This window comes from Xenopus laevis, chromosome 1L (genome assembly GCF_017654675.1).
Source record: "Xenopus laevis strain J_2021 chromosome 1L, Xenopus_laevis_v10.1, whole genome shotgun sequence".
Taxonomy (NCBI): Eukaryota; Metazoa; Chordata; class Amphibia; order Anura; family Pipidae; genus Xenopus; species Xenopus laevis.
The window spans coordinates 117,297,267-117,322,538 of record NC_054371.1 but is presented as its reverse complement, the minus strand read 5'-3'; the positions used below and the strand labels follow the sequence as shown (position 1 = coordinate 117,322,538).

Here is a 25,272-nt window from a genome sequence, read left to right as displayed (position 1 = left end):
CCCTTAAATCTTCCAAAGGAAGGGTGATAAATTGGTTATTAAGCGATTACCGTTGATCATCAATCCAAGTTCTTATATTAATGATTTCATGTATACAAAAAAGATTTACTTTATTCTTTCTAATGAGATATTCCATTAACCTTCACTGTGCCACGGGTCAGAAATAAGGGCTCAGATAGAGAACCCCCCTCCCAAAACAAACTTAATTGTGACCACAATCCCAGACAACCTCTGTATATGTTGGATCCTGCTTCTTTTATCACACTAATTTCACACTCTCTAATACTCTATCCGTATGATGTTGAGAATATAAAGATTCCCATGAAGATTCACGTAAAAAAATCACATACCCGTAAGGTTCTATCTCGGACTCCGACGTAACGAAAACGTTGCTGCATGTTGTATGCACAAGCCTTAACTTAAAGAACCGAACAGCATTTCAAAGGTCTGTGGGCCACACGATTAAAAGGAATTTAATTCAGAAATGTAAACATACAACTAGGATTTACCAAATAGTAACACGTTTATTTCACTCATGTTCTTAAAAAATAGTTTATCATCTGCAGTTGTCGCAAAAAAAAAAACCCATCCTACTGTAAAAAAATATTGAACTGTTAGGAAAAAAAGCAAAGCATGAAAAACAGACCCAAAATGTTAAGATTTTATTTACAAAGGTTTTTTTTCCCCTCTTTTTTTTTTCATTGTTGTACAGAAAGTAAAAATGTTGCTCCATCTTCTAGTTAACAGGTAGCCACTGACAATCATGACTTACCAAAATACAACCTTGGAGGTCTAACTAAGAAACCCTTAGGAACCCCAACATAATAGGAAAAGCTTTGACCCAAGTTTGTAAATTAGCCACAAGTTTTGTCTCTCTTTTTTTTTTTTTTGCCTTTTTTCAGACTTAATTAGAAATCGTGTTGTAAGCGTCCAGTAGGGGTTATTGTTGGTAGGAATGTCACAGTAACAACTCTTTGGCTCGTTGGGAGTTCAAGGACAAGGGGCTTGTTATAAATCACTATGACTTTGAAACCTGCTTATCAATAATCCATGGGTGGGGCCAGTTCAATCAATACCATATAATCCATTAAGGTCCTTTATCATTTCATTTTCTTTATTTTTTTGTTTTTGTCTTAGTCATCCTCTTCGTCACCTTCATCGTCTGTGTCTCTCTTTCTTTTCTCTCCTTTGCCAGATTCTTCTTCTTCTGATAAGACAACAAGGAGAAGAGGTCATAACTGTTCTGTTCTTACCAAGTCTAGGTCACGGTTTCATTTATGGCATACATTACTGGTTGTAGCAACTGATCAGAACTGATCAACTGAACCCATCATGAAATGCTGAAACCCCTAGAGAAGCAGCAATAGCAGTGGAAATTTTCTTGGCACTGAAGAAATAATGTCCCCTTTAAAGCTATAATATTCTTGGCAATTTCTTTTATCCAAGCTATTATTTTTTTTTAAATCTCCAGCTACTTCTCTAGGCACATCCACTTCAGGTCAGAGGAGCATTATGATATATAAATATAAGAAATCAGCAAAGTGTTTTGTGCTCCAAATTGCCTTAGGCATACAGGCGGAGCAGGCAATTACTTTCACTTTCCAGCACTTTATAGATGTCGCTGCTCTCCTCACATTCCCCCTCTCTCTTAACTATTCGATTGTGTAGCCAGGGCATGGGGATGTACATCAGGTCCCCCATTCTGGTGCACAAACAAGATTCTGCAGATGATGCAAGGCTTGTCTTAATAGCAGTGTCCACAAAATGGCTCCTGACTGCTTGCTATAAGTATGAGTTCCCAGTCTGATGGAAACCCAATTCAAATAATTTATAAAGTGTAATTAAAGTTCATTTTGCTTGACTAACATGATAAAATAGGATTTGGAATCATGTTTTTGGGCGATGGGTCCCCTTTAATTCATGCATTTAACAAACCTTCATCCTCTTCTTCATCATCCTCATCATCTTCTTCATCTACTTCTCCATCATGTCCAAAGTCTTCTTCCTGCAGACAACAGTGATAGAAAACATAACTAAACATTGGACCTTACCAATAGCATATACTGATCAATGCTATCAGAGAGCTTAGCTGAAGCTTTTTTTCCCCAAGGAAACCTATACTTTCAAAATCAATACTTTACCAAAAGATCATTTATATCATAACAACATGACCTATTAAAAGAATCCTACCATACTGGCACATATACATATCAATAAATATTGCCCGGTTACATCCACCATCTTGGAATGGGCTGTGTACGCTGCCTCAGAGATCACCTGACAGCTCTAACTGTAACCGGAAGTAGAGTGAACGTTAAAGACAAAACTCTTTGGGGTTTATGTAATAAAAGGCAGTAAGTTTGCCATGGGGCAATAACCCATAGCAACCAATCAGCAGGTAGGATATACTGGTCACCCGTTTCAATGCAAACATCTTATTGGTTTCTATGGGTTACTGCTCCTGTGCAAACTTACTGCCTTATATTACATATGGGGGTTTGTGTGTGCACAGTGAATCAATCATGCAAGCCAGGGGGCAGCCCTTAGTGCATAAAATTGCAATTTTCTATATGGGATTATCCAATGGCACATTCTACTAGAAAAGTATATTTTTTTTATAAAAAGGTTTCATTTATAGGAAACTGTGTTTTACATATGGGATGTTTTCCGCAATATAATTTTATACACCACTTTGATAATTTTAGATGTGATGTTCAGGGGTACACTTTCCCTTTAAACACAAGTAGCCTTAGTAAAGTATAACAAATGCACACCAATAATTTGTTTTGTTTCTTCATTTTCTCCCACGTGAGTTTAATTTTTTTGTTCTTTTACGAATTGTTCTCCCACTCCACATTAGATAAATACAATAAACAGCCATAGCCCTACACAAAGGGGCAGATTTATCAAAATCCGAGCTTGTGAAAAAAAAAAAAAACCACGGAAGATGAACAAAAAAAAAAACTGACAAATCTCATGCTCATACTTTTTTTTTTTCAGACGTTAGCTTAGTTAAGGAAAAAAAACCAAAAAATGTTTTAATAAACCTGAAAAAAAAATAAAGTTGTCAAGAGAACATTCCCATCGACTATACAACCTCGCCAGTTTTTAATTGACGTTTTTTTTTCTCGCGACTTTTCGGGATTTAATTCTTTAAAAAAATGTTGACTATTCGAGGTTACAAAGAATATTCTCAAGTACAAATTCATACTCGTGTTTTTTCCATTGCATTTTTTTGTTGCATTTTTCTCAAATCATGAAAAAACAATCACAATTTTTGAAAAATCTGCACTGAATTTTTAATTAATTAAACTTTTTGGTGCCACTGAGCCCAATCTTTGGTTTATGACAACAATTCCTTAGGGTATCCCCTGTCCAAAACGTTTTTACAATTTAACAAGGACCTAGGATAGTTGCTATGGTAATGACAGGTGAACTGGATGAATTTGTTAGACACTTGAACAACATCAATAGTCCGATAAAATTCGCCATGGAATACGATACAGCCGATATTGATTTTTTTAGATGTGAAACTTTATAAAGATAATGGGCAATTGGAAATATGTATTTATGTAAAGCCTACAGACAGAAATACTATATGTCATTGCCATAGCAACCATCCTAGGTCCTTCACTGCCCAAGTCTCAAATGCTTAGGGTAGTAAGCACGGATATCAGCATAACAAAGAGTGAGGAAGATCTAAGCAATATGTATAAAAGATTTTTTAGACGGGATACCTTAAGGAATTGTTGTCAAAAGCCAAAGATTTGGTTCTTTCCCTCGTGATGAAATGTTGCAAGAGAAGGTAAAGGATATAAATAGAGGGGATGTAGCTACCAATGATATCTATTACTTCAGTCAATATGGGGGTCAACTCTGCATTGGTCAAGCAAAGTGTGTTAAAACTTTGGCCAATTTTAACTACGAATGAATTTATTTCTAAAGAGTTTCCATTAGGGCTAGAGGTGGCGATTATGAAAAAAAACTCTTGAGAAGGTAAGCCTATTGGATTCACCAGTTAGACTGTGTGCCACCAAAAGGATTGAATAGCCAGCTAGTTTTAAATTGGTTCTTGACCTTAATAGTGTATCTCCCTCCAGGATAGCGAGCAGTATATTACAATTATATATAAATATTGTCATTTTTTGCTTGAATTTGAAACAAAAGTAACAGCAAAATAATTTTTTTTGTTGTTTACTTTTAGGTAACATTACATTGACTTGATGTACATTTAAGCAACATTGTTTCACATCGATTGGGAATGTTTAAGAGTATTTTAATATGTATAAACTTTATTGGAATTTGCACATACTACAGACACACCTAGAGGTGTAACCCTTAAATGTTTCACTCTAAAAATTGTTCATAAGTGGATGATGTTAATGAGGTCATTGTTGGCGCTTTTTTGATGTAAATGAGGGTATAAAACCTTGCACTTTCAGTAGCACTTTCTACTTGAAAAAGGCCCTAATGGGGGCCGAAACGTTGGATGCACCAGTGATGTCCTTGTGTGGGACCAAAACTTTGGATTAATAAACTTATTTTATCTCCAAGTTGTCTTCTCTACAAATCCTGAGAGTGCCATCACCTTTTGCTTATATATATATTGCTACCCGCAGGCGACATATCTCTCGAAAATACCTTTCCTTTGGTGTCAGTGCAAATCACATATGAATAACTGCTGGACAACGCAGGAAAAGGCAGTTTTCCACTACACAGTGGGTGGTGGTTTTGATTTCTTATTAATTTTCATTTTTGGATTGTGTAAACACCGAGACTTTTAGCCACTTACAAATCACAGTCATGTATTTACCTCTTCCTCACCACTGCCATCCTCTTCATCGTCTTCTTCTGCTAGCTCCTCTTCATCTTCATCATCATCTTCATCATCTACATCTTCTTCCTCTTCACCTTCCTCCTCTTCATCTTCTTCCTCCTCTTCACCCTCTAGGGGAAATAAAAAAAACATGTAAACAAGAACATATTCAATAGCTCAAACAAAATGTCTAAACATATATGGTTTCATTTTATTTACTCTCATTCAGTCTTGATCCCATACCTAATAAAATGATTCTGAAAAAAAGAAAAAAAGACTGAGTAACACTGGGTTTACACGCTTAATGAGATGGCCCTCAGTTTTTAAACATTTTCTAGCTGGGCTTTTTTTTAGCAAGTAGTTTGCATGTTCTCCCCATGTCTGTGTGTGTTTCCTCTGGGAACTGCAGTTTCCTCTCACACTCCAAAAATATATAGGCAGGTTAATGGGCTCCTAATACAATTTGCCCTACTGTGTGCAAATGTGATAGGGACCTTAAGTGTAAAGGTGGCCATACACGGGCAGATTAAAGTTGCCGATGGGTCCTCCTGATCGATATCAGGCCAAAAATCAGGCAGATATCTTTCGGGCAAGTTGGATTTTTTTTTTGTATGATCCAGGACTGCATCAGCTAGTTGATGCGGTCCTGCGCTCGGTTGGAGCCCATTCGTAGTACTGTAATCCGATCGTTCGGCCTCAGGGTTCATACGATATCGCCCAGCCGTTAGTGGGCATATCGGGTTAAGATTAGCTCGTTTGGTGACCTTGCCAAACGAGCGGATCATATAGTGTATGGCCACCTTAAGCTCCACTGAGGCAGGGGCTGGTGTGAGTGATGTTTAATCACTGTAAAGTGTCGTTGAATGTGTCTGAGCTATACAAATAAATAGAAGAGATTTTGTAGGAAGCATCTACCAGAATCAGAAACTGTAAATGCTATAAAAAGAAAAAAATTGATCTCTTGTGAAGATCAGGCAAGTTTTTTTGAGGGAACAGGTTAGTTTATTTTTTTTCATAAATGTCAATTCTGGATGAAAGCAAGCTGAAAATTCAGTGTTGATAAACACTAGGAAACAGACTTATCTATGTGTTAAAAGACTATTTTATTTTAGGCTTATGATCCCTAAAATCTGACTTTTTCAAAATGGTGCTAAAAATAAGCCACCTTCATCTTCTTCCTCCTCATCTACACCATCTCCATCAGCTTCAGCATCAGAGTCTGGGGCCTCTTTGTCCTCTCTGTCATACCCATCCAGGTAAGTCAGTTGAGGGAGGAGCTTGAAAACGCTTTCTCTGTAGTCATTTAAGTTTGTTACTTCACAGTTGAATAGGTCCAGGCTCTTCAAAGTCTCAAATTTTTTCTAAAAAAAAAAGGATTAGAAATAATGACACAGAATTCCACCTTATGTAACTTAATTGGTGAAATAGGATGCATTTTTTTCATCTGAGAGAACATTTTATCAATCACTCTAGTCATTTTTTGACTGCGAGACTTCATCGTTTGCCCTAATGATGCCTAGTAGTTACAGTATAAAGCAGATGTGTGTTATTTAGAGATCTGCTATATAACAAGCTTATCAATGTGTGTGACCTGGGGCATTCAGGATAACGGAGTATTTCCTTCACATAGAGCAGTTTAGTAAATAGCATAATTCTCAAGTACCATTATGACCAAGAGCAAGTCCTCTGGATTACTTGAGTGCAGTGATATTCCCAAACAACTCAAAAGGTTCTAGCTAAGATTGTTGTGCTCTGTTGATATTGTTCTCTGTTGTGAATGTTCAGATACTGCTTTTTATTTCAATTACAAATTAAAACACTATACTGTGGATAGTACATGGCCCAATCGCTATCCATACTAATGATTACCATGGCTGTATGTATGGCTGGTGATGCCCTAGACACTGGACCTCAGTCTGCCCTCTTCCAATTGAGAGCTGCAGTTATGCAGGACTGTATACAAACACCAATCATGAAGATTTGGGGGAGGGGGGGTAATTTTCACATTTAGGTCTGGCCCTATACACCAACTATGGCCCTGATGATGAATTATGGATTTGTCCCCAAGGTCAAAGTCACAGCAAATTTCTCCTTTTATTAGTAATTCTTATCTGCATGAATACATATCTATGTAAAACATTTGCTCTGATGCTATATAGTGCTTTTATTGCATAAAATAACCTTACAGCAGTATTCGGGGTAGGATTTTGCAAAATGGACACAAATTCTGGCTCCGTGGGTGGGGCTACTGCATCTTTAGATCCCCTAGGAAGTGTGATTGGTCTATTAATACACAAGTCGATGCTGACCTTGTGCAACCAAATTTTCCTACTGTCCCAAGTTGGGCGAATCAGATATGATGTCATTAACCTATGCATGCAAACAACTACCATGCATTTGAATGCAGAGAGAGTGGGCACATCCTGTCCCTTTCACATCTGCCAATGGGTCTTTCTGTAATTTGGATCTTCATACCTAGTCTATTAGAAAATCATGTAAACATTAAATAAACTTTATAGAATGTTTTTGCTTCCAAGGATTAATTATCTCTTAGTTTGGATCAAGTACAAGGCACTGTTTTATTATTACAGAGAAAAAGGAAATAATTTTTAAAAATGTGGATTATTTGGAGAAAATGGAGTCTATGGGAGATGATGGAGCTTTCTGGATAACAGGTTTCTGGATAACAGGCCCCGTACCTGTACTACAAGATCACAGGGCAGTTTAGCACATTCCATGATGGAAGCATTGTTAAAGCTGGCCAAACTGACCAAATCTGGGCACAGAATCTTCTAACTTAAGGACACTGAAGTGTCCTGTGTAATATATACATTAATAACCAACATTAGAATGAATCCTTATAAACAGTGTAGTTTGTCAGGTAAGGCCATGTATATTCTGTCACAATTTTTCAGTATCATAGAACAAAAAAAAAATTGCAATGTTCAAACCAACATAAGAGAATCAGTTCATCATCAAAGAGGAAATCGTTTTCCTTTTCCAAACAGGTCTTTGTCAGGCCTGCATTATTTGTGCCCCAGACAAAAAAATAAAAAACACTATCTTGGGGGGTCGTAAACACGTTGGGTATTATAAAGATTTTTTGTTCTAGTTATAATCTAAGATCAGTAATAGGGAAGGATAGAACAGTATTGTGCACTGTGAAGAACAAAAATGCAAGTCTGTACCATAAAAGAGGTGGGAAGGATTTATGCAGTCATACTAAAGCTCAAACAAGCATTTCAAAAGTGTATTTTACTGAACTGACATTTGCAGATTCCTAAGGAGGGGTGTGGGCTGCAGAAGGATTGGCAACAATTGTAAGTATGTAGCTAACTGATACACAAACTAGAAAACCTGTTGCACCATTCATAGATGCTGATATTGAAATTGCAGTTTCAATTTCATCTGTTTGGGGAAAAGAGCAGAGTAAACTTGCTTAAAAAGCATACACAGTACCACAGCTTACACAAATTACAGGTATGGGACCTATTATCCAAAATGCTCTGGGTTTTCCTAGATAATGGATCTTTCCGTAATTTGGATCTTCATACCTTAAGTCTACTAGAAAACCGAGTAAACAATAAAAATGCCCTATAGACTGGTTTTGCTTCCAATAATAATTATATCTTAGTCATGATTATTATTAACATGTATTTATATGGCGCCAACATATTGCGTAGCACTGTATGATCATTTTTAAAAAGTTGTATTATCTGATTAAAATGGAGTCTATGGGAGACCGCCTTTTTGTAATTCTAAACTTTTTGATCAGGGTTCCAAATTAAGGGTACCCCTACCTGTACTACTTTTTTCATAGACAATCCTAAGCAATAAGCACAGAGAACATAACCCAGTGTAAGATTCCAGCAGCACCCGCCTGATCCAGTTAGTTACGTCAAGAGGTGATCTATTAAAAATATATCTAATAAAAAGTAATGTTAATATAATGAATTCTGGACCAACTGCACTACCGATTGCCCAGTTTTCTGACTGGGATCTGATGGAGGGAATGTGCCAGAAGAAACCAAAAATTCTTCTGATATTGCTCTCTTTATGAAAGACAAGAGAAAAGTTATCGGAGGATTCTGGTCTTTCCTAAATAAAGCAACATCAGAACAGTCCTCTTTTTTTTCCCTCCAACACATTCCCTGACCAGCAGGCGGTGCTGTTGATAAAAAATGAATTATATTAGCAGTACAAAATGCAAAATTGCTTAGAGCACCGCCGTCATTAAACTTACATGCATTTATTTTAAAGGTTTACACATATTGCATGCCCTCAACTGGAGATAAATGTCCCTGCTACTAAACTCTTAAACACATCTCCTTGTACAGCATAAGCCATAGCAAGATTTAGTATTTAGGCTTATCACCATTAAAAAAAATTTACGTTTTGTGTATTGCTTAAAAATATTGGATTCTTGACAGAGTCATAGATAAAAGATTCTAAGCTTATTTTACACTGACATTTTAAAAACTCTGCAGAGCCAAGGAATCAGCAGAGCTTATTGTGCACTGTGCAAGCCACCATGCTGTGCTGCTTCCTGCGATAACTAGGAATTCAGATATGAAAAATAATAGAACCAGGACAGCCTGCAGATGTAAGAGCACTGGAATGATCTTGCCAATGAAACATGTAAAAAGAAAATGGAACAACTTGATAGACATTTGTCTTTCGGACCTTGAAAAGTGGTAATACCAGAAAACTTCCATTAAATGCAGCAGTAAAATCAACTGTGGCCAGCAAAAAATCGTTTATGAAGTGCCAATCATACATTTTCTTAAAGAGACAATAGACACTTGTTAAACGTTGTTATTTCTTGAGCAAAACAGGGAACCTGAAGCTGTTCTATGTTTGGACCTTGTGTGAGCTGATCGAGGCGCCTCCTGCAATGCCACCTCCCCTCGCACCCCAGTGTTCACCTTTCCTACATCGGAGCAGTAAACACCCTCTCCCATTCGCCTTTGCTGTGACTTTTTTGTTAGGAGTCTGTTATACTGGGGGTTTATCTGTGCACTGGGAATCTAATTATCTGCCACACAAGGATCAAACATTAATAGCTTCAGCTTCAATTTCCCTGCTCTGATCAAGAAATAACAAAAAACGTAGTTTTGTGACTAAGATATGTAAAATGTATATTTAGCACAAGCCCTATTATGTTGAATAAGGGGTACGTTGGCCATTTAAAGTGCGCTGTGCAGCAACTTCTACTTCACAAAGCTCATGTAACACTCTAGGGAGCAGCATCTAAGTAACAACTCTGCGATGTGCCATGTAATATCTACCTCTGCAAGAAAAAAAAAAAACATACTCCTTGAAGTCATACTATTATCAAACCTATATCCTCTGAAATTTGCTCAGCTGCAGTATATATCAGGGAAAAAAGCACAATGTTATCATGCAAATTAATAAAGCTATATGACTATATGGGTTGCATTGAGCCAACATTTTCATATGGTATCATACCGAACTTTCGCCTTCCTTGTGGAGGTTTAATTTCAAAATTACTACAATTATTTCTTACATTTAGGTTTTATTATTTTTCTAATCCTTACTGAAATATAAATTGTTTCTTACTATGCCTTCTAAACATTACCTACTTCCAACAACTCAACCATGCTGATAGTAATAGGTTTAGCAAACATTCATTACAGTTGAATGGATTTATTACAAAGGTTCCCCTCTTAAGTTCAGTATTTTTACAAAAGCAACTATAGCTGCCAAGTTGCATGGGCAAGGCGATACTACTGGAATGTCTGGGCATTTATTTCCACGGTTTAAACAGACCAGCCTGAAACTGATCTGTCCCTTTAATTGTGTCATGAGGGAAAACACACCAATAAATTAACTTGGTGGAAAAAAGGGATAAATTCCTAATGTAGTAAATCAGTATCAATATTTACTGCTGTGTCTATCAGTAACAATGTTGAAAAATTAAGATAAGTTCAAAGACTGTACTATAGCATTAATATAGTGAAATCAATACATTCAAACCATCTTTTTTTCTTCAGTTATAGTGCTGCAGTTGTACCATTATACACTATAACTTTGTAGACTATTTTCTTATTTAACATTCATTATGTACTGAATATTCAGTCTTGGCAATATATATATATCTAGTTCAGTTACTGCAAGTGACCGGGTTACAGGGGAGTCAGGAGTCTTACAGGTGTGGCCAAGATGCCCTAGATCACTTTAGATACATGTTGGCATTTCTGTGCATTCAACTAATAAATAAGAAAGGCCTAAAGAAAAGCTTTATATACACGGACTAATATGTTCAGCTGACTGCAGCAACTGCCTGCTTTTTGGGCCATGTACAAGCTAAAACTAGGGTTTTGATTTCTGTTCAAGGTTTGGGTAGCTACCAATCAAGCTGGCTTTAAAGTCCTCACTAAACTTCTTATTCACTTTAAATAAGAGAGAAAATTCAATCCACTTTCTGAATGTGTGCTTGCTTACAGGCACATGAGTGGCCCTTCAGAAAGAGAAATGTGGTGGATTGACTTTTCTCTGGTGGCTTTAACATACCAGCAGAGTAAATAATCTGCGTGCCATTGACTAAAGGTTAAGAACTCCTCTAGCGTGTGACAAAATGTCTGAAAATATCTTTTCATTAGGATCTGCTTGAATTGCTGAAAGTAAAACTTTTAACTGAATAATAATACTGCCGTCTGCATTTTACATTATTACATGATTCGAAAGTTTTACCTACAGCAAGTCAAGCAGAGTCTAATAGAATGGTGTTTTAGGGTGTTTTGTGACCTGAACTGGAGACTATTTTGCATGGACGACAAAATGTTCCATGTGATCTTAACCTAAAGGTCAGGGTGACAAAACCATAGGATGCATGAGTTTTAGGAATAATAGGACAAGCTTACAACTTTCCACGGTGGGACCGGGTGCTCATGCCCCAGACCTTCAGCAAAGGGGAGCAACACACAGAGATTTGGAATAGCGGGCAGGCACCACTTCGGAACCCTGACGCGTTTCGTGTCCCTCAAGGACACTTAATCATAGGCTAGGATTATGTGTCCTTGGGGGACACGAAATGAGTCAGGCTTTTTTATCTTTTATACATAATGTGAACAAAAGATTTTTATATACTATTCGAAATTTGGGCTTCTGGATTCTACTGATTGAATGACTTTGGTGTTCCGGAGTGGTGCCTGCCCACTATTCCAAATCTCTGTTAATTTCAGTGTGAATTTACCCAGATATACCTGGTACAACAAAGATCAAATCATTTTAGTTGCAGGAGGCATTTTTGACTACACACATCATCGGTGATGCTGCCCATAGCAACCAATCAGCAAGCAGATTTGATAAGTTCCCTACAAGTTATAAAACAAAAAGCAAACATCTGAATGCTCTTTGGGCAACATCACCATTGATGTTTATTTAGTAACTTATTAAATATGCCCCTAAGTTTGCACAGGTGTAATAACCTATAGTAACAAATCTGCAGGAAGCACCACATGTTTAAAATACAATATTTTATTGATTGCCATATGTTTACACCTTGGAAAACTTTGTGCTTATTATTAGTTGTGTTTTAGAGTACATAAATTGATTCCAGTTAATATTGTACATACCCCCGAGGTTCCTTGTACTCTAGTCTCCACCAGTCTGCATTTACAGTATATAGTAAATACACAAATACTGATTGTAAAGTAATATGTAGATATAAAAATAGCAAAGGTTCTTACCAGAGGTTCCAATGTGCTAATGTCTTTGATTTTATTTCCACTGAGATTTAGATGTGTGAGATTGGATAGTTTTTCTGCTAGTACATCTAGACCTCCAGAGATTCTGTTGTCACTCAGCTCAAGCTTAAAGAAGGACAGAGAAAAAAAAGTGAGCCATGTCTTCGGAACACTGCAAATCATGATATAAAAAGGGTGGTTGTGTGTGCACTCCAAGGCTAAGTTAAAATGTGTTTAAATACAATGCAACTGCTACTGATTTGGCCAATTAATCAATGCACATTCCCTGGTCCCGTTTCATAAATAATTCAGTATACATGCAAGTGCATGTGTTTAGAAAAACACTGCAAATCATGGTTTACATTCCACATTACATTCTTTATATTTATGCTGTTTGAATAACTTCAAGTGGAAATGTTCGGAAAGAAAGATTTGCAATTCAGTCAGTGATTCGGTCTGAGAGCGAAAAGGAGGCAGAATATGAAGGCAAATGATTTAACTAATAAAAAATGACGACCAATTGAAAAGTTGCTAACAACTAGGACAATGTATAACATGCTAAGTGTTACTGTAATGCTTATGTAGTGTAAAGTTTAAGGGGTACAGCAATCACATAATAGAGTGCTATTGTTTTACAGTATTCCTTTAAGATGGTAGGGTTTATTGCAGTGCTACTTATTGTATTTTTTGCCTACTGTGGGAAAAGATGCTCAGCACTGTTTAAATGCACCTAAGGCTCAGCAATTATTGCTGAATTTTTGCATATACAGAAACCATAAGGTATTGATTTGGCTGAATACTAACTAAATCCTCTACAAAATATTTGACATTTCAGAAGGAAGTAGCATGATTATAAGGGTAAGGCTGAAAGGTAGGATTCAGCTGAAGTATATTTCTGGAACAAATGGTGGAATTTGAATGAATCCTGGATATAGTGCATTCCTGCAATTAACAAGTCCTGTTATTAATAAAGAGCCTAGCATTTACATTGTTGTACTGCTGGTATATCTTACTACAAACATGGATAAATGCTTCAAGTCTAGAAGTCACTGGCCTCTAGCAGGTATGATGTGTACACAAAACATTTTAAAGAGTTTATCCAAGTCTAGTAACCAATAGCATCCTGTCGATCCTGATTTTTTTATGATTAAAACAATAAAATATGTTAAACACATGTATTATTCATTGCATTTGAACAAGGGGTATATAACCCTGCTGAGGAATAAACCCTTAGGTCCTCCAGTAAAGCAGATAATAAATTGTAGTAAGGGAAAATATAAACTTTAGAGAATACACAATTTTTTTACCTTTTTTAATTTGGGGAGTTTTGGAAGATTTGAGACGGACATCAATAAGACATTTATTAAGCTGAGAAATTCTAGATTCACAAACTCTGCTGTAAGACCCTCTATTTTGCCTTCATGCGCCCGGCAGTTATCCAGAACCAATTCTCGTACCTGTGTGGAAGAACAGAGAATGCCTTGTTACCCACTGCCAAAGGAAAGGAGAGGGATGGTCATTTTCAAATGGTGGCTCAGAATAGTTATGATAGACAAGTCCACTTTATAACATTTAGAATTGTTTAGTGTTGGAAATAAAATAAAAAAATAACAGGTATACCAACTTGCTTTGCATATTTAACCGTTCAATTTACCAAGTTATTTTCTGTATGAGCTGATTTACTATTTGCACAGGTGGCACTAATATGTGACTTATATAGTCAATTGACAGAACATCTGCTGAAGATTGAGTCAACAAACTACGTGCATAGTATATATATATATAAAATTTAAAGGGGGACCAGATTGTGAGGTCAGCTTCCTCTATAACTACCTTGGCTTAGAAAAATTTGGTCACTCACTCACTACCAGGCAGCAGCAGCCCCAAAAGCAGCGCTGACTATGATCAATGCGGCCCAGGTGGCATTACCCTTTTAAAGAGGAGTTTAAAAGAATTTGGCTAGAAAATATACATCTTTTTTGTTGTTTTGTGCTTTTGTACAAAGGCCATCACATGCCTTTAGCAGCTAATATTAGTACAGATGAATTTTTGTTTGCCGATTTACAGCACATGCTCTTGGCTACAGTCAGTCACTTGGGTTTAGGAATCGACTCTCCATATGCAGTATCTATCTATACAATACAAGACTAACTAGTAATTAGTTCAGATACTACTAGGCAGCCTAGAAACCAATGCATTCTTCATTATCATAGATAAGTAATACTGAGATGTATGGCAAATTCATTATTTGTGCTCAGTGTATTATTTTACAATCCTGTTTTTTCCAAAACATTTAAACCGTAGGCTTTGCAGTGACAAGATTGTTATTTTCTGGGAAAACACATAATAAAGTCATGAACCATACACCAGAAAGGATTTAGGGACCATTACATGGCTACATAGAAATAAACACCACACACAAGCATTATATCCTCCCAAGCGAGCACTATATTATACAGTGAAATATAGTTTTGTATTATAATATACATTGCGGATCACAAAGGACACTGAGGGCATCCACTTAAGTTTATTCTGATGTGGTTATGTAATAAGAGGTACATGCAACTAATCGGCAGGTAGCATGTTCTTTCACCTGTTTCAAAGCAAACATGTCCCAACAGGTGGCGCTGTTGGTACAAAATCCATTATATTAATAGCACACGGTTCTCTCAATATTTTGGAAGCTTCAAAAAAATAATCAAAAAGTGCTTAAAAGAGCACCCTGATTAATTTTACATCGAGCAAAAAAAAATGTGACGTGTCAGATGTCCAGAAACTAAAGGAAGTGAAACTACTACATATAGCCGACTGTCGCCTGAAGACGCAGTGTGCAGCATTTTCATCCGACAGTCGGATTTATGTAGTTTTTACCTGCGATGTCTCATTCACTTCCTTTTTCCTCTGGTCATCTGACACGTTGTATGCATGGCGATGGATTGTTCCTTGGTGCGCCGTCGAGAAATAATATACCCCCCCCCCCCGAACAATGTAGGTCTCTAAAAAAAAAAAGAAATTGCATAAAACAGCTCATATGTAAAACTCTGCTCCCTGTTAATAAACCATTTTCATAATAATGTACTTTTTTAGTAGTATGTTCCATTGGTTAATCCTAAATAGAAAATTGCCATTGTAAAAAATAAGGGCTGCCCTCCTGGGATCGTATGTTTAACTGTGCACACAGACAAACCAAACAAACCATACATGTTAGGTCAAATGAACCAATTAACATACAGAGTTCTCGAATGTTTGCTTATTTATGAAAAAACCTGAATGAAAATGCAATCAAGGTGGGTGTATCGTCACAGTTATTGAGATACACAGAGAAATGAAAACAACATTACATTCATTATGTCCATGCATTTGCTCAAAATGCAAGGCAATGCACACTGTTGACAGTGGCGTAACTTCTGGGGGGGCTTGGGGTGGGTGATGAGCCTTCATCACATTACTGACTATTGACTCTGAATAAGCAGATTAAAAAGCATTAGCATATCCAGTGTGCAGAAAAAGTTTAATCAGGAATAATATGGGCAGGTTGCAAAACTCAAACCTTATTCCAACTATACAAAAAAAAAAAAAAAAAGGATGTGGTATACTGAGCAGCACAAAAACTGTCAGTTAGGTGAGTCATCCTTTAACCTGTTCTCAACAAGTGGATGAATATATAACTACCATGAATATTTAAAGTGATACTGACACTAAAAAATGAATTTTAGCATAGGAATGTACATTAAATGTTACCTATAGGTCATGTTGTTCATTTTTTGCTGAGAGGTTTGTTTTTGTATATAATTGTTAGTTGAAGTTCCTAAGCCTGACTCTCTGACACTCTGACTTTGCCAACCTGACTGTCCCATCTCAGCCTGTTAGTGACAGTTTCTAATGCTAACGGACTCCTGCTGCACAAATATGGCAGCCCCCTCATACAGGAACATGGGGGATCAGACAGGTAATGTAAAAGCATCATGCAAATACTTTATGGCAAAGTTAGAAGTAGCTTGCAAAGCCAATATTATAATAGATGTAAAAAAAAAGTTTAATTTCAGGTGTCAGTATCTCTTTAAGCATAAAAAAGCAGAGTATAGAGCTGTGCTGAATTATGAATTATATGAAAAACTCTGCTCTGCATCAGAGCCTGCTATTTATTAGTGGTTGGTTGTAGCCAAAAATCACATACTACAAAAGAACTGAAAAGGTTTGAGTGTCTTGTCCCACCAAAATGGTTTTGGGGCTCTGCTGAATAGGGTACTACTACTTCTACCCTACAACAATGCGTGTTTTGTGGCAGTGATGAGTGAGGCACTGTCTTCTTAGTATATTCAGGGAGGAATAGGAGACAGAGTGGAAGAACTTGATTGATAAATATTCACTAGCAGTATGGTGCATCTTCCAAGTCAGCCAGCCAGAGGAGGCTCTAACAATAATATTCAGTGACTTTCTTCCTCAAGTCTTAGTAAACACTGTTGCCCATTTAACCTCAGATTGCTATGCCTTGCAATTGTTTCAGGACTTTGTTTGCCTGTGGGATCACAAGTTGCCAAATACACGAATACAGTGGAATCTCTATTTAAAGCACCCTGATTAAGTTTCCCCGCATTTTATATTTTTTATTTGTTGTCCCACCGATTTATAATGCATTTGAATTGATGCTTTTCCCCGATTTTAAGTAAAGTTTTCCCAGATTATTCATCAAAATGTTGTCCTGATATACACAAAAACTGCTTTTTCTACTCTATGAATGTTACTTGTGAAATACAGAGCTTTCAAATACTAACCAGTTGTATATTGTCATGGTTCTGCCTGTAAACGGTCAATTCCTATTAGTCTGCCCCTTATACAGTCCTGCACCAATCACTTATTGCTTTAGGTTGTGTATGTGACTGACAGAGGCCTTGCAAATGCCCCCCATAGAGTTACATTAATAGGGATGGGCGAATTTGACCAGTTTCGTCAAAAATTCGCCACCGGTGAAATGTCGCAGACGCCCATTAAAGTCTATGGGTGTCAAAAAAATTGTCGTGCGTCTTTTTTTTTTTGACGCACGCCACCATACAAGTCTATGGGCGTCATTTTTTTCGGCGAAACAAGGCGAAAAAAATTGCCCATCCCTAAACATTAACACTGCAATGTTTAACCCTTGTTATTAACACAGTAAATGTTGTATCTGAAAGAAAAACAGACTCCTGTGCTTATATCCTTTCAGTACTTGAAGAAAAAGTTACTTTAACACATTTCCCTGATTTTACATTTTCCTGGATTTAACATCATTTTTTCCAGGTCCCTTGAAAAAAAGTAAAATAGGGGTTCTACTGTATAAGCAACCATAACAGACAATCACCTCTCTCAAAGTCATTAAAGTAGCTTTTTGTAATGACTACAGATCAGTCATTAGGGTGGTGAAATATGTGGCTTGCATAGCGTTCATAAAGTGGCTATACAAGGGAAGATTTAAGCTGCAGATTTGCGTTGTGGGGGCACTGGGCAGGTGCCTGTTCAAGATTCTTCTGCCTACCCCTAGTCAGGATTCGCTCCCCTATGCAGGTCTTGTCTTTCCCCTCTATCGCTTGCTCCTCTGTCCATCACTCCCACCTCTGTCCCTCTCTCCCCAAACTGCGCCTCCACTTCCCCTGCTTCCTACATTATGGTGTGTGCTCGTACACACAGGGGGGTTAACCAGCCAGGTTGCCTAGGGTGCCCAGTCGGTTTGGCCCAGCCCTGTTTAGGCCAATTCGGCAGCTTATCTGCTCGTGTATGGGGCCTGCTGATGAGCCAATCTGACTGATGATCGAAATTGATTTTCCAGTTGTTAGAAAAACTGAAATTGGATATTTTTTTTTGTCCACTGTTTTGTTGCTCTGCCATACTTTGTTATAATATGTGTTGAACCGGGGGGTTCTGGAGGAACATCATTTCGTTTCTACTTTGTACTTTATTTACTGTATATGGCTGAAATGACAATAAAATCCACTTGACTTGACGAGTATTGTTTTCTTTGGGCCTGAAACTCATCTATTTTGCCCCGCTGTGTAAGTTTTTTATGCTGTTGAGATGACAGGGAGTTCACAGACGACATCTTCTTCCTGCTTTGAACGGCGTTTTGGCGCATGTGCAGTAGGAGCATTTCGCCGGTACGGATCTACTGCGCATGCGCCAAAAGTCACGAATTACTTTTGGCGCATGCGCAGTAGATGGTACCGGCGAAATGCTCCTACTGCGCATGCGCCGGTTAAAGCAGGAAGAAGATGGAAGATGTCGTCTGTGAACTCCCTGGACTGGACCTGCGCAGAAGGGTAAGTAACAAGTTAAGGGCATTTGCCCAGCGGGACTGGTAGGCCAGGGGGGAGGAGGGAGGGTGTGCAACACACGAGAGTGGGGGGGGGAGGGTTTTTGCGCCAACTAGGTTTCCTAATTTGAGTGGTTTTAGAGCTATTTGTAACCACAATTAAAATCTATTTCTCTAAACCCATGAAAAACATTAAAAGACCTGAATATAAAAAGTACCAACATAAAAAAAATGACAAGTAAAAAAAAAATATCTGAAAGGCTTAAAGGGATTGTTCACCTTCCAAACACTTTTTTTCAGTTGAGTTGTTTTCAGATTGTTCACCATAAACAAAGACTTTTTTCAACTGCTTTCAATCTTTTCTTTTTAAAGTTTTCCCAAAATTGAAGTTTAAAGTTTAATGTTCCTGTCGCTGGGGGTTTCGGTCAAGCAGCTGAGTGATCCATGAGCAGATTCTGAACTGTTACAATTTGCTACATTTAGTGGATACAATTCTAGGAAGTAGCTGTGGAATGTTAGCTACTATTCATTGTATCAATTCTAACTGCTGTAACGAAGCTCAGGGATTTTACTCAGCAGGGACAAAGATAACAAATGTATCAACTAAATGTATCAATTCAGAACCTTTACATGGTTGGCGACCAGCCACCCCCCTCTCCCAGAGCTGGTTTAGAAGGTAAAAAATTAAACCTCACACTTCAATATTAGAAAAACCTTCACAAATAGAGAATACAAAGTAATTGGATCTATCTGAAATCAACTGAACGAAAAAAAAGAAAAGGTCCAATAGTATCAATGCAGCTTCCATTGACTTCTAAGGGACCTCAACAGCTTTTACTTGGCACATTTTTTTTTTTTTATTAGGTTTTTACAGTAAATAAATCTCAATTTTTTAGAGAATAAAAAAAAAGTAATTATTGCAGAGATACCATTTTAAAAACAACTGAAGAGATTAAATAAAAAATACCTGGCAGATTGGGTGCCAAACTGCTGAGTGGCTTAGCAGTGTCATTTCTGTTCAAATCATAAGAGGCAGGTTATGCTGGTTAGGACGATAATGAATCGGCTTGCTTTTCTGTATTTTAAAGGGGTGATACACCTTTAAGTTAAATTTTATTATGCTGTAGAGTGGCCAATTCTAAGCAACATTTCAATTGGTTGTCATTATTTAATTTTTATAATTTTTTTAATGATTTGCCTTCTTCTGACTCTTTCCAGTTTTCAAATGAGGGTCTCTGACCCCATTTAAAAATCAAATGTTCTGTAAGGCTACACATTTGTTGTTATTGCTACTTTTTATTTCTCATCTTTCTATTCAGGCCCTCTTCTATTTATATTACAGTCCCATGCATGTAAATGCATGGTTGCTAGGGTAACTGGACCCTAGCAACAAGATTTCTGACACTGCAAACTGGAGAGCTGCTGAATAAAAATCTAAATAATTCAAAAAAACACCAATAATAAAAAATGAAAACCATTTACAACTTGCCTCAGTACATCATGATCTACATGATACTAATAGTTTACTCAAAGGTGAACCCCTTTAAATGGTAGCATGCTTTATCTACTTGAATTCACAGTGAAAGTTAAAGCACGAAATTAGAAAATGTGCATGTCTTGATTAAGTGGCAGTGCTAAAAATGAAAAAAGCATAAAATTAAGCCTGGCATTAATCGGTCCACAGGACAATGATCGGGGGAAAAAATGTCCTTCTATGGGGTTCCAGTCAAAGCCATGACTGGAAGAATGGGCCAAACATCACTCTAGATCAGTGCGCAAAAAAGGTACTTCCCTACCCCAAAAGACTTGGTTGTTCTACAAAATACTGAACTGTATAGACAGAATGATTAGACATTCACATTAAAGACAATGTCACATTAAAAACTAAAGGTGGCCATACACAGGCCGATAAAAGCTGCCGACAGACCGTGTCGGCAGCTTATTGGCCCCTGTATGGGGCCCCGTGACGGGCTTCACCGATCGAGATCTGGCCGAAAGTCGGCCAGATCTCGATCGGATGGGACAGAAAATCCCGTCGGATCACGGCCGCATCTATTCCGACCGCCCGTTTGGGCATCGTTAGGATCCGATCGTTGGGCCCTAGGGCCCACGATCGGATCAGCCAATATTGCCCACCTCAAGGTGGGCATATCGGAGGGAGAGCCGCTCGTTTGGCGACATCGCCAAACGAGCGGATCTCTCCATGTATGGGCACCTTAAGTTTAATGCAGACCGTCACCACTGGTAATGTTATTTAATGTGATCCAGCACTCAAAAATGCTCATCTGCTTTAAACAAATGGCCCTTTCTGTTGGATAGTTGTGGAGATAAACGTACCCTATACCCCAGGCCTTAAACTCTGTGTACCATGGTGTTATAATATAATAGTACAAATTGGGTTGCCACCTTTTCCTTAAAACAATACCGGCCTTCCTATATATTTATCTTTTTTCCCTATTAATATGGGATTAACCATCATTTTTACCGGCCAGGTGGCCACCATAAGTACAAATTCCAGCATTCTCGGGTCTTAATGAAAAAAGGATTTATTGTTCAACGTTTAGGCTCACATTAGAGCCTTCTTCAGGAATATATAGTGAATAAACTACCCCCTATTGTAAAATATAAGGATATTAGAAGTCACAGAGGAGTTCCATGTCCATATAAAAGCATGATGCCGAGTGCTTTTATACAGGTCATGTAACTCCGAGGTTACTTCTAATATCCTCATATTTTCCAACAACCACTAGTCACCGTTTATAAGGATATAATTTACAGGATATTCATGGATCTTGTGTAATATTTATATATACATATATTTCACCATACTTTGCATAATATTGCAATGTAAAATATAAATGGGTAATGTAATAATCTTTTCAGGTAGTATTTTCGAAGACAGAAAGTTGTAATGGAACAAGTAGCCCAGAAGTCTCTAGTACAAGCAGGCAGCAGACAAAGAGACAGCTCCTGCATACAGAGAAGGGGGAGGGTGACAGGATACCAGGAGAGAGAAGACGCCACAATGCTGAGGAGAAAACGAGCCTGGCAATTTCGGCTAAATATACCAGCGCCGCACATTTTACTGAGGCTTTAACCATCACTGAAGGGCAGGAGGTGGAACCCGCCACAGGAGAAGGGAGAGAAAGTCCAAGTTAACAAGATGCATTCAACATGGAGAAAGTGAGGAGGGAAGACAAGAGGACAACATGGCGATATCTCCTCCTCTGACATTGCGCGGCACTAGGGGGGTGGGGGCGGACGAGAAAGCGGACTGAACCCGTAGAATACACGGTTCTGGCGTCGCACTGAGACACAACAAACCATTTAATTCCCTTAATATCAATTCGTGTGTTCATTTTTCCTATTAGCGCGTGTGTAAATGTAGGACAACAGCAGGCGTCTATACGCCCTCCCCCCCCCTTCAGCTTATTTCCCGCCCGAGAAGCAGAGGAAGGGGGGTCATCGCTGGGGGGGGGGACAGAGTCTAGATTTAATTTATTTCGGATAATACTGGATCAGATTGCACGGTGTTTCCCGAGTGTTCTATGACCCCCGCTAAAGGTACTGGCGCACGCATAAACACCATTACGTACTGAGAATGACAGCGCGTCACATGAGATAGATAGACGCGCACACACACACATACATGCGAACGATGCTACAGCGGAGCCATTAGTCATTCCTAGCAGTCACCCTACACAAGTACAACAGTGTTGTCTATAGGCTAAAGCGGTTACATTAAAGCCAGTTGGCTGTCAAGACTTTTTGCCAGTTCAGCCCACATACTTGCTTCAGTGACACAGTCTTATTCTTGGCGCCATACATTAATCGTCCACTTTAAACCCTTTGCCTGAAGAGTGCCCCTGCCATTTGCAGACTAGCACGTAAGGGATAACAACTTGTGTGTGTGTCAAATCAGCTTCATGCGCTGCTACATAACATGGCCAGGGAAAAGAGAAAGCATGTATATATTCTTGCACTACAGATTTACCCTCAATGCTACAGCAGCTGCCTATGAACTTCATAAGTAAATGTGCCCCCGCTGAAGTAGGTGAAAGTGCGCCTTGCAATGTAGGTCATGTTATCCCACTCACAGCAGACTGTGCTAATCTCCATATACACAGAATGAGCGTCAAGCCTGCCAGGCTGCTGCCCACATGCACTACAGAAAGGTTCCATACAAAATCACTAGGGGAGGGGGTCACTCCCCCTCTTTAAGCCCTTCACACCCACACCCTTCTCCATTTCTTCACAAAAAGCTTGTATTCTAACCGCCATACGACTGGAACCCTAGTTGGGATGACGCTGAACTCCCAGTTTCCCTCAGCTGTCAAAGGCTGCTGGGAATTTCACCCGCCCGCTCTCGCGTTTAAACGCATGTATTTTCTTCTAGTGTTCAAGGTTGTGTTTCATTCAGCTGCCCCGTTTAAAAATACAAAAATGAAGTGCGACCTTTTTTTTTGGCAAAACATGGCTGCTGGGAAAAAAACAGGCGTAAAGGAAGGGTGTAAAGCAGCAGTGTGGGAAAAATGTAGGAGAACAAAATAAAAACCAATGAAACCATCTAGAATAGATGAATGTAATTTTCCATAACGACCCCCACCCTCCTTTTCTGCACGCAACTAACTACTCACTACTTGTAATAGTCGCCCTTGGGATAGATACGAGCAATACACAAACCTGCCCATTGCTTTAAGTTTTTTTCCCCCTCTCAATTTGTGCTTGTTTGGGAAGAGGTAAGCCCCCCATTTGTATCCCAAGCAATACAGTAGCTCCCCTCATACACTTCATCAGCACATTTCCTTCAGTGTTTTGTTTCTTTTAGCAATATCATTGTATCTGTCCCCCAGGCACAATATTCACAGCCCACATGTTACAATAATATAACTAAAAGCAGACTATAGAGCAAGAAAAATAATGTGCATCAATATCACACTGGCTGCCCACCTCCACCCACTCCCCTTTCCACCCGCATGGCTAAAATCTACTGACTCCATGGAGCACAAGGAAAGTCACGATGATAGTGATTGTATCCACATCGGATAGGATCCCGTACAGAGGCTGTCAGGGAGAAAATACACAGGCAAGGCATAACAAATAAACAACAGCAGCAGCAACCCATGTGGTCACATTTCTGGGCAAGTCATTTGCAAAGAAAAAGTCAACTAAAGAGGCGAATCCCTGCTACTTTTGCCCATGCCATGAATAGGGCGAGCCAGGAGCATGCACTGTGCGATCAGCAGCAAATCGAATTGTATAGCAAATGCGCACATACACAGTTACAGATACACACACAGTTAGATACAGACACACACACACAGATGAGCTCACATCAGACGGCGTCCTGTTCCTGAGCTCCAGGTGAATTCTTTTTTTCATGTCCATCTTGCTGGAATTGTTATTTTTTGTTCCCCAGCCGATCTATTTCTATGTATGTTTCCAACCTGCCTCTTCCCTTAATACTTGCTCTTCTTTCTCAGATGATCAAGCTCAGAAATTATTTAAAAAAAAAAAAAGTTTGTAGGGGAGGGGGAGGGAGGTTGAAGAGTGCGCTCTGTGCTTGCAAAGGAGCAGCCCGAGGGGTCTTTAATGGAAGGAGACAATCTGAACACCCTCTCTGGATATAGCAAACGTGTGGAAGCTGCTGAGAGCGAACGCCAAGTTACTCACAAGAGCAAGGAGGAGAAACCATGGAGGGGAGAGGGAGAAAAAAAAAAGCACAGAAAAAATTGTCATGTCGTGTGCACTGCCCCTTGAGCTCACAGGACGTTACTGCAGCTCAAAGCAGCAAATGCCGCAGCAAAAAGCAGAAGCAGAAAAAAAAAAAGCCGCGTAAGGGAAGAATGCATACATATCGGCCCCATACATATCGGCCCTTTTTAGCGCCTTTCACTCTTCCAACCTACTTTGTCAAAGAGAAATATAAAACAAAAGCCATAATAGACAACAGCTAACCACAAAGCCCAATATAGTGGCAATGCGGGTCAGTGTAAAAAGTTTCAGGTCTTCAACCAAACTTTATGGTGCTGTAACAGATCAGCCAGCTACCGAATATTTATTCTGTGCCCTTAATACATAGTGTGATGTGTTTGTATGCTGTGTTGGTGGTTTTTGTACAGTCAAGCAGCATGCGACTTCTTTGCTAAATGCTCATTATTTATACGTCTGATTTTTGAAGTGATAGGACACTAGAAAGCACAGAAATTGCCTTTAAAAGTTTCGGGCTAGTGGGGTAAAAAAAGTTGGAGTAGAAACTACAGATACCCACAGGTCTGGACTGGGATTCACAATAGGCCCTGGCATTCCAAGTACACAGTCCCAAACAGCCCCCACCTGCCTAATAAATAGTGACTGTCTATGACATCTTACAGCAGCCCCTCTGGCATTTGCCAGAACCCACAGATTGCCAGTCCAGGCCTGGATACCCAGTAAGGGTATTTTTATATTAGGGGTAACATGCT

At 38.7% G+C, this 25,272-nt stretch overlaps 1 protein-coding gene across 1 annotated transcript; it reads right to left on the bottom strand.

Moving 5' to 3' along the window:
- Window positions 1–1,125: 1,125 nt before the first annotated feature.
- On the bottom strand, window positions 1,126–24,430 carry anp32b.L (acidic nuclear phosphoprotein 32 family member B L homeolog). The gene is given in 7 exon segments (NM_001092366.1): window positions 1,126–1,207; window positions 1,936–2,005; window positions 4,814–4,947; window positions 5,982–6,177; window positions 12,529–12,651; window positions 13,833–13,982; window positions 24,143–24,430. Coding segments are annotated over 7 exon segments (801 nt in total). The 5' UTR covers window positions 24,197–24,430; the 3' UTR covers window positions 1,126–1,133.
- Window positions 24,431–25,272: the final 842 nt, after the last annotated feature.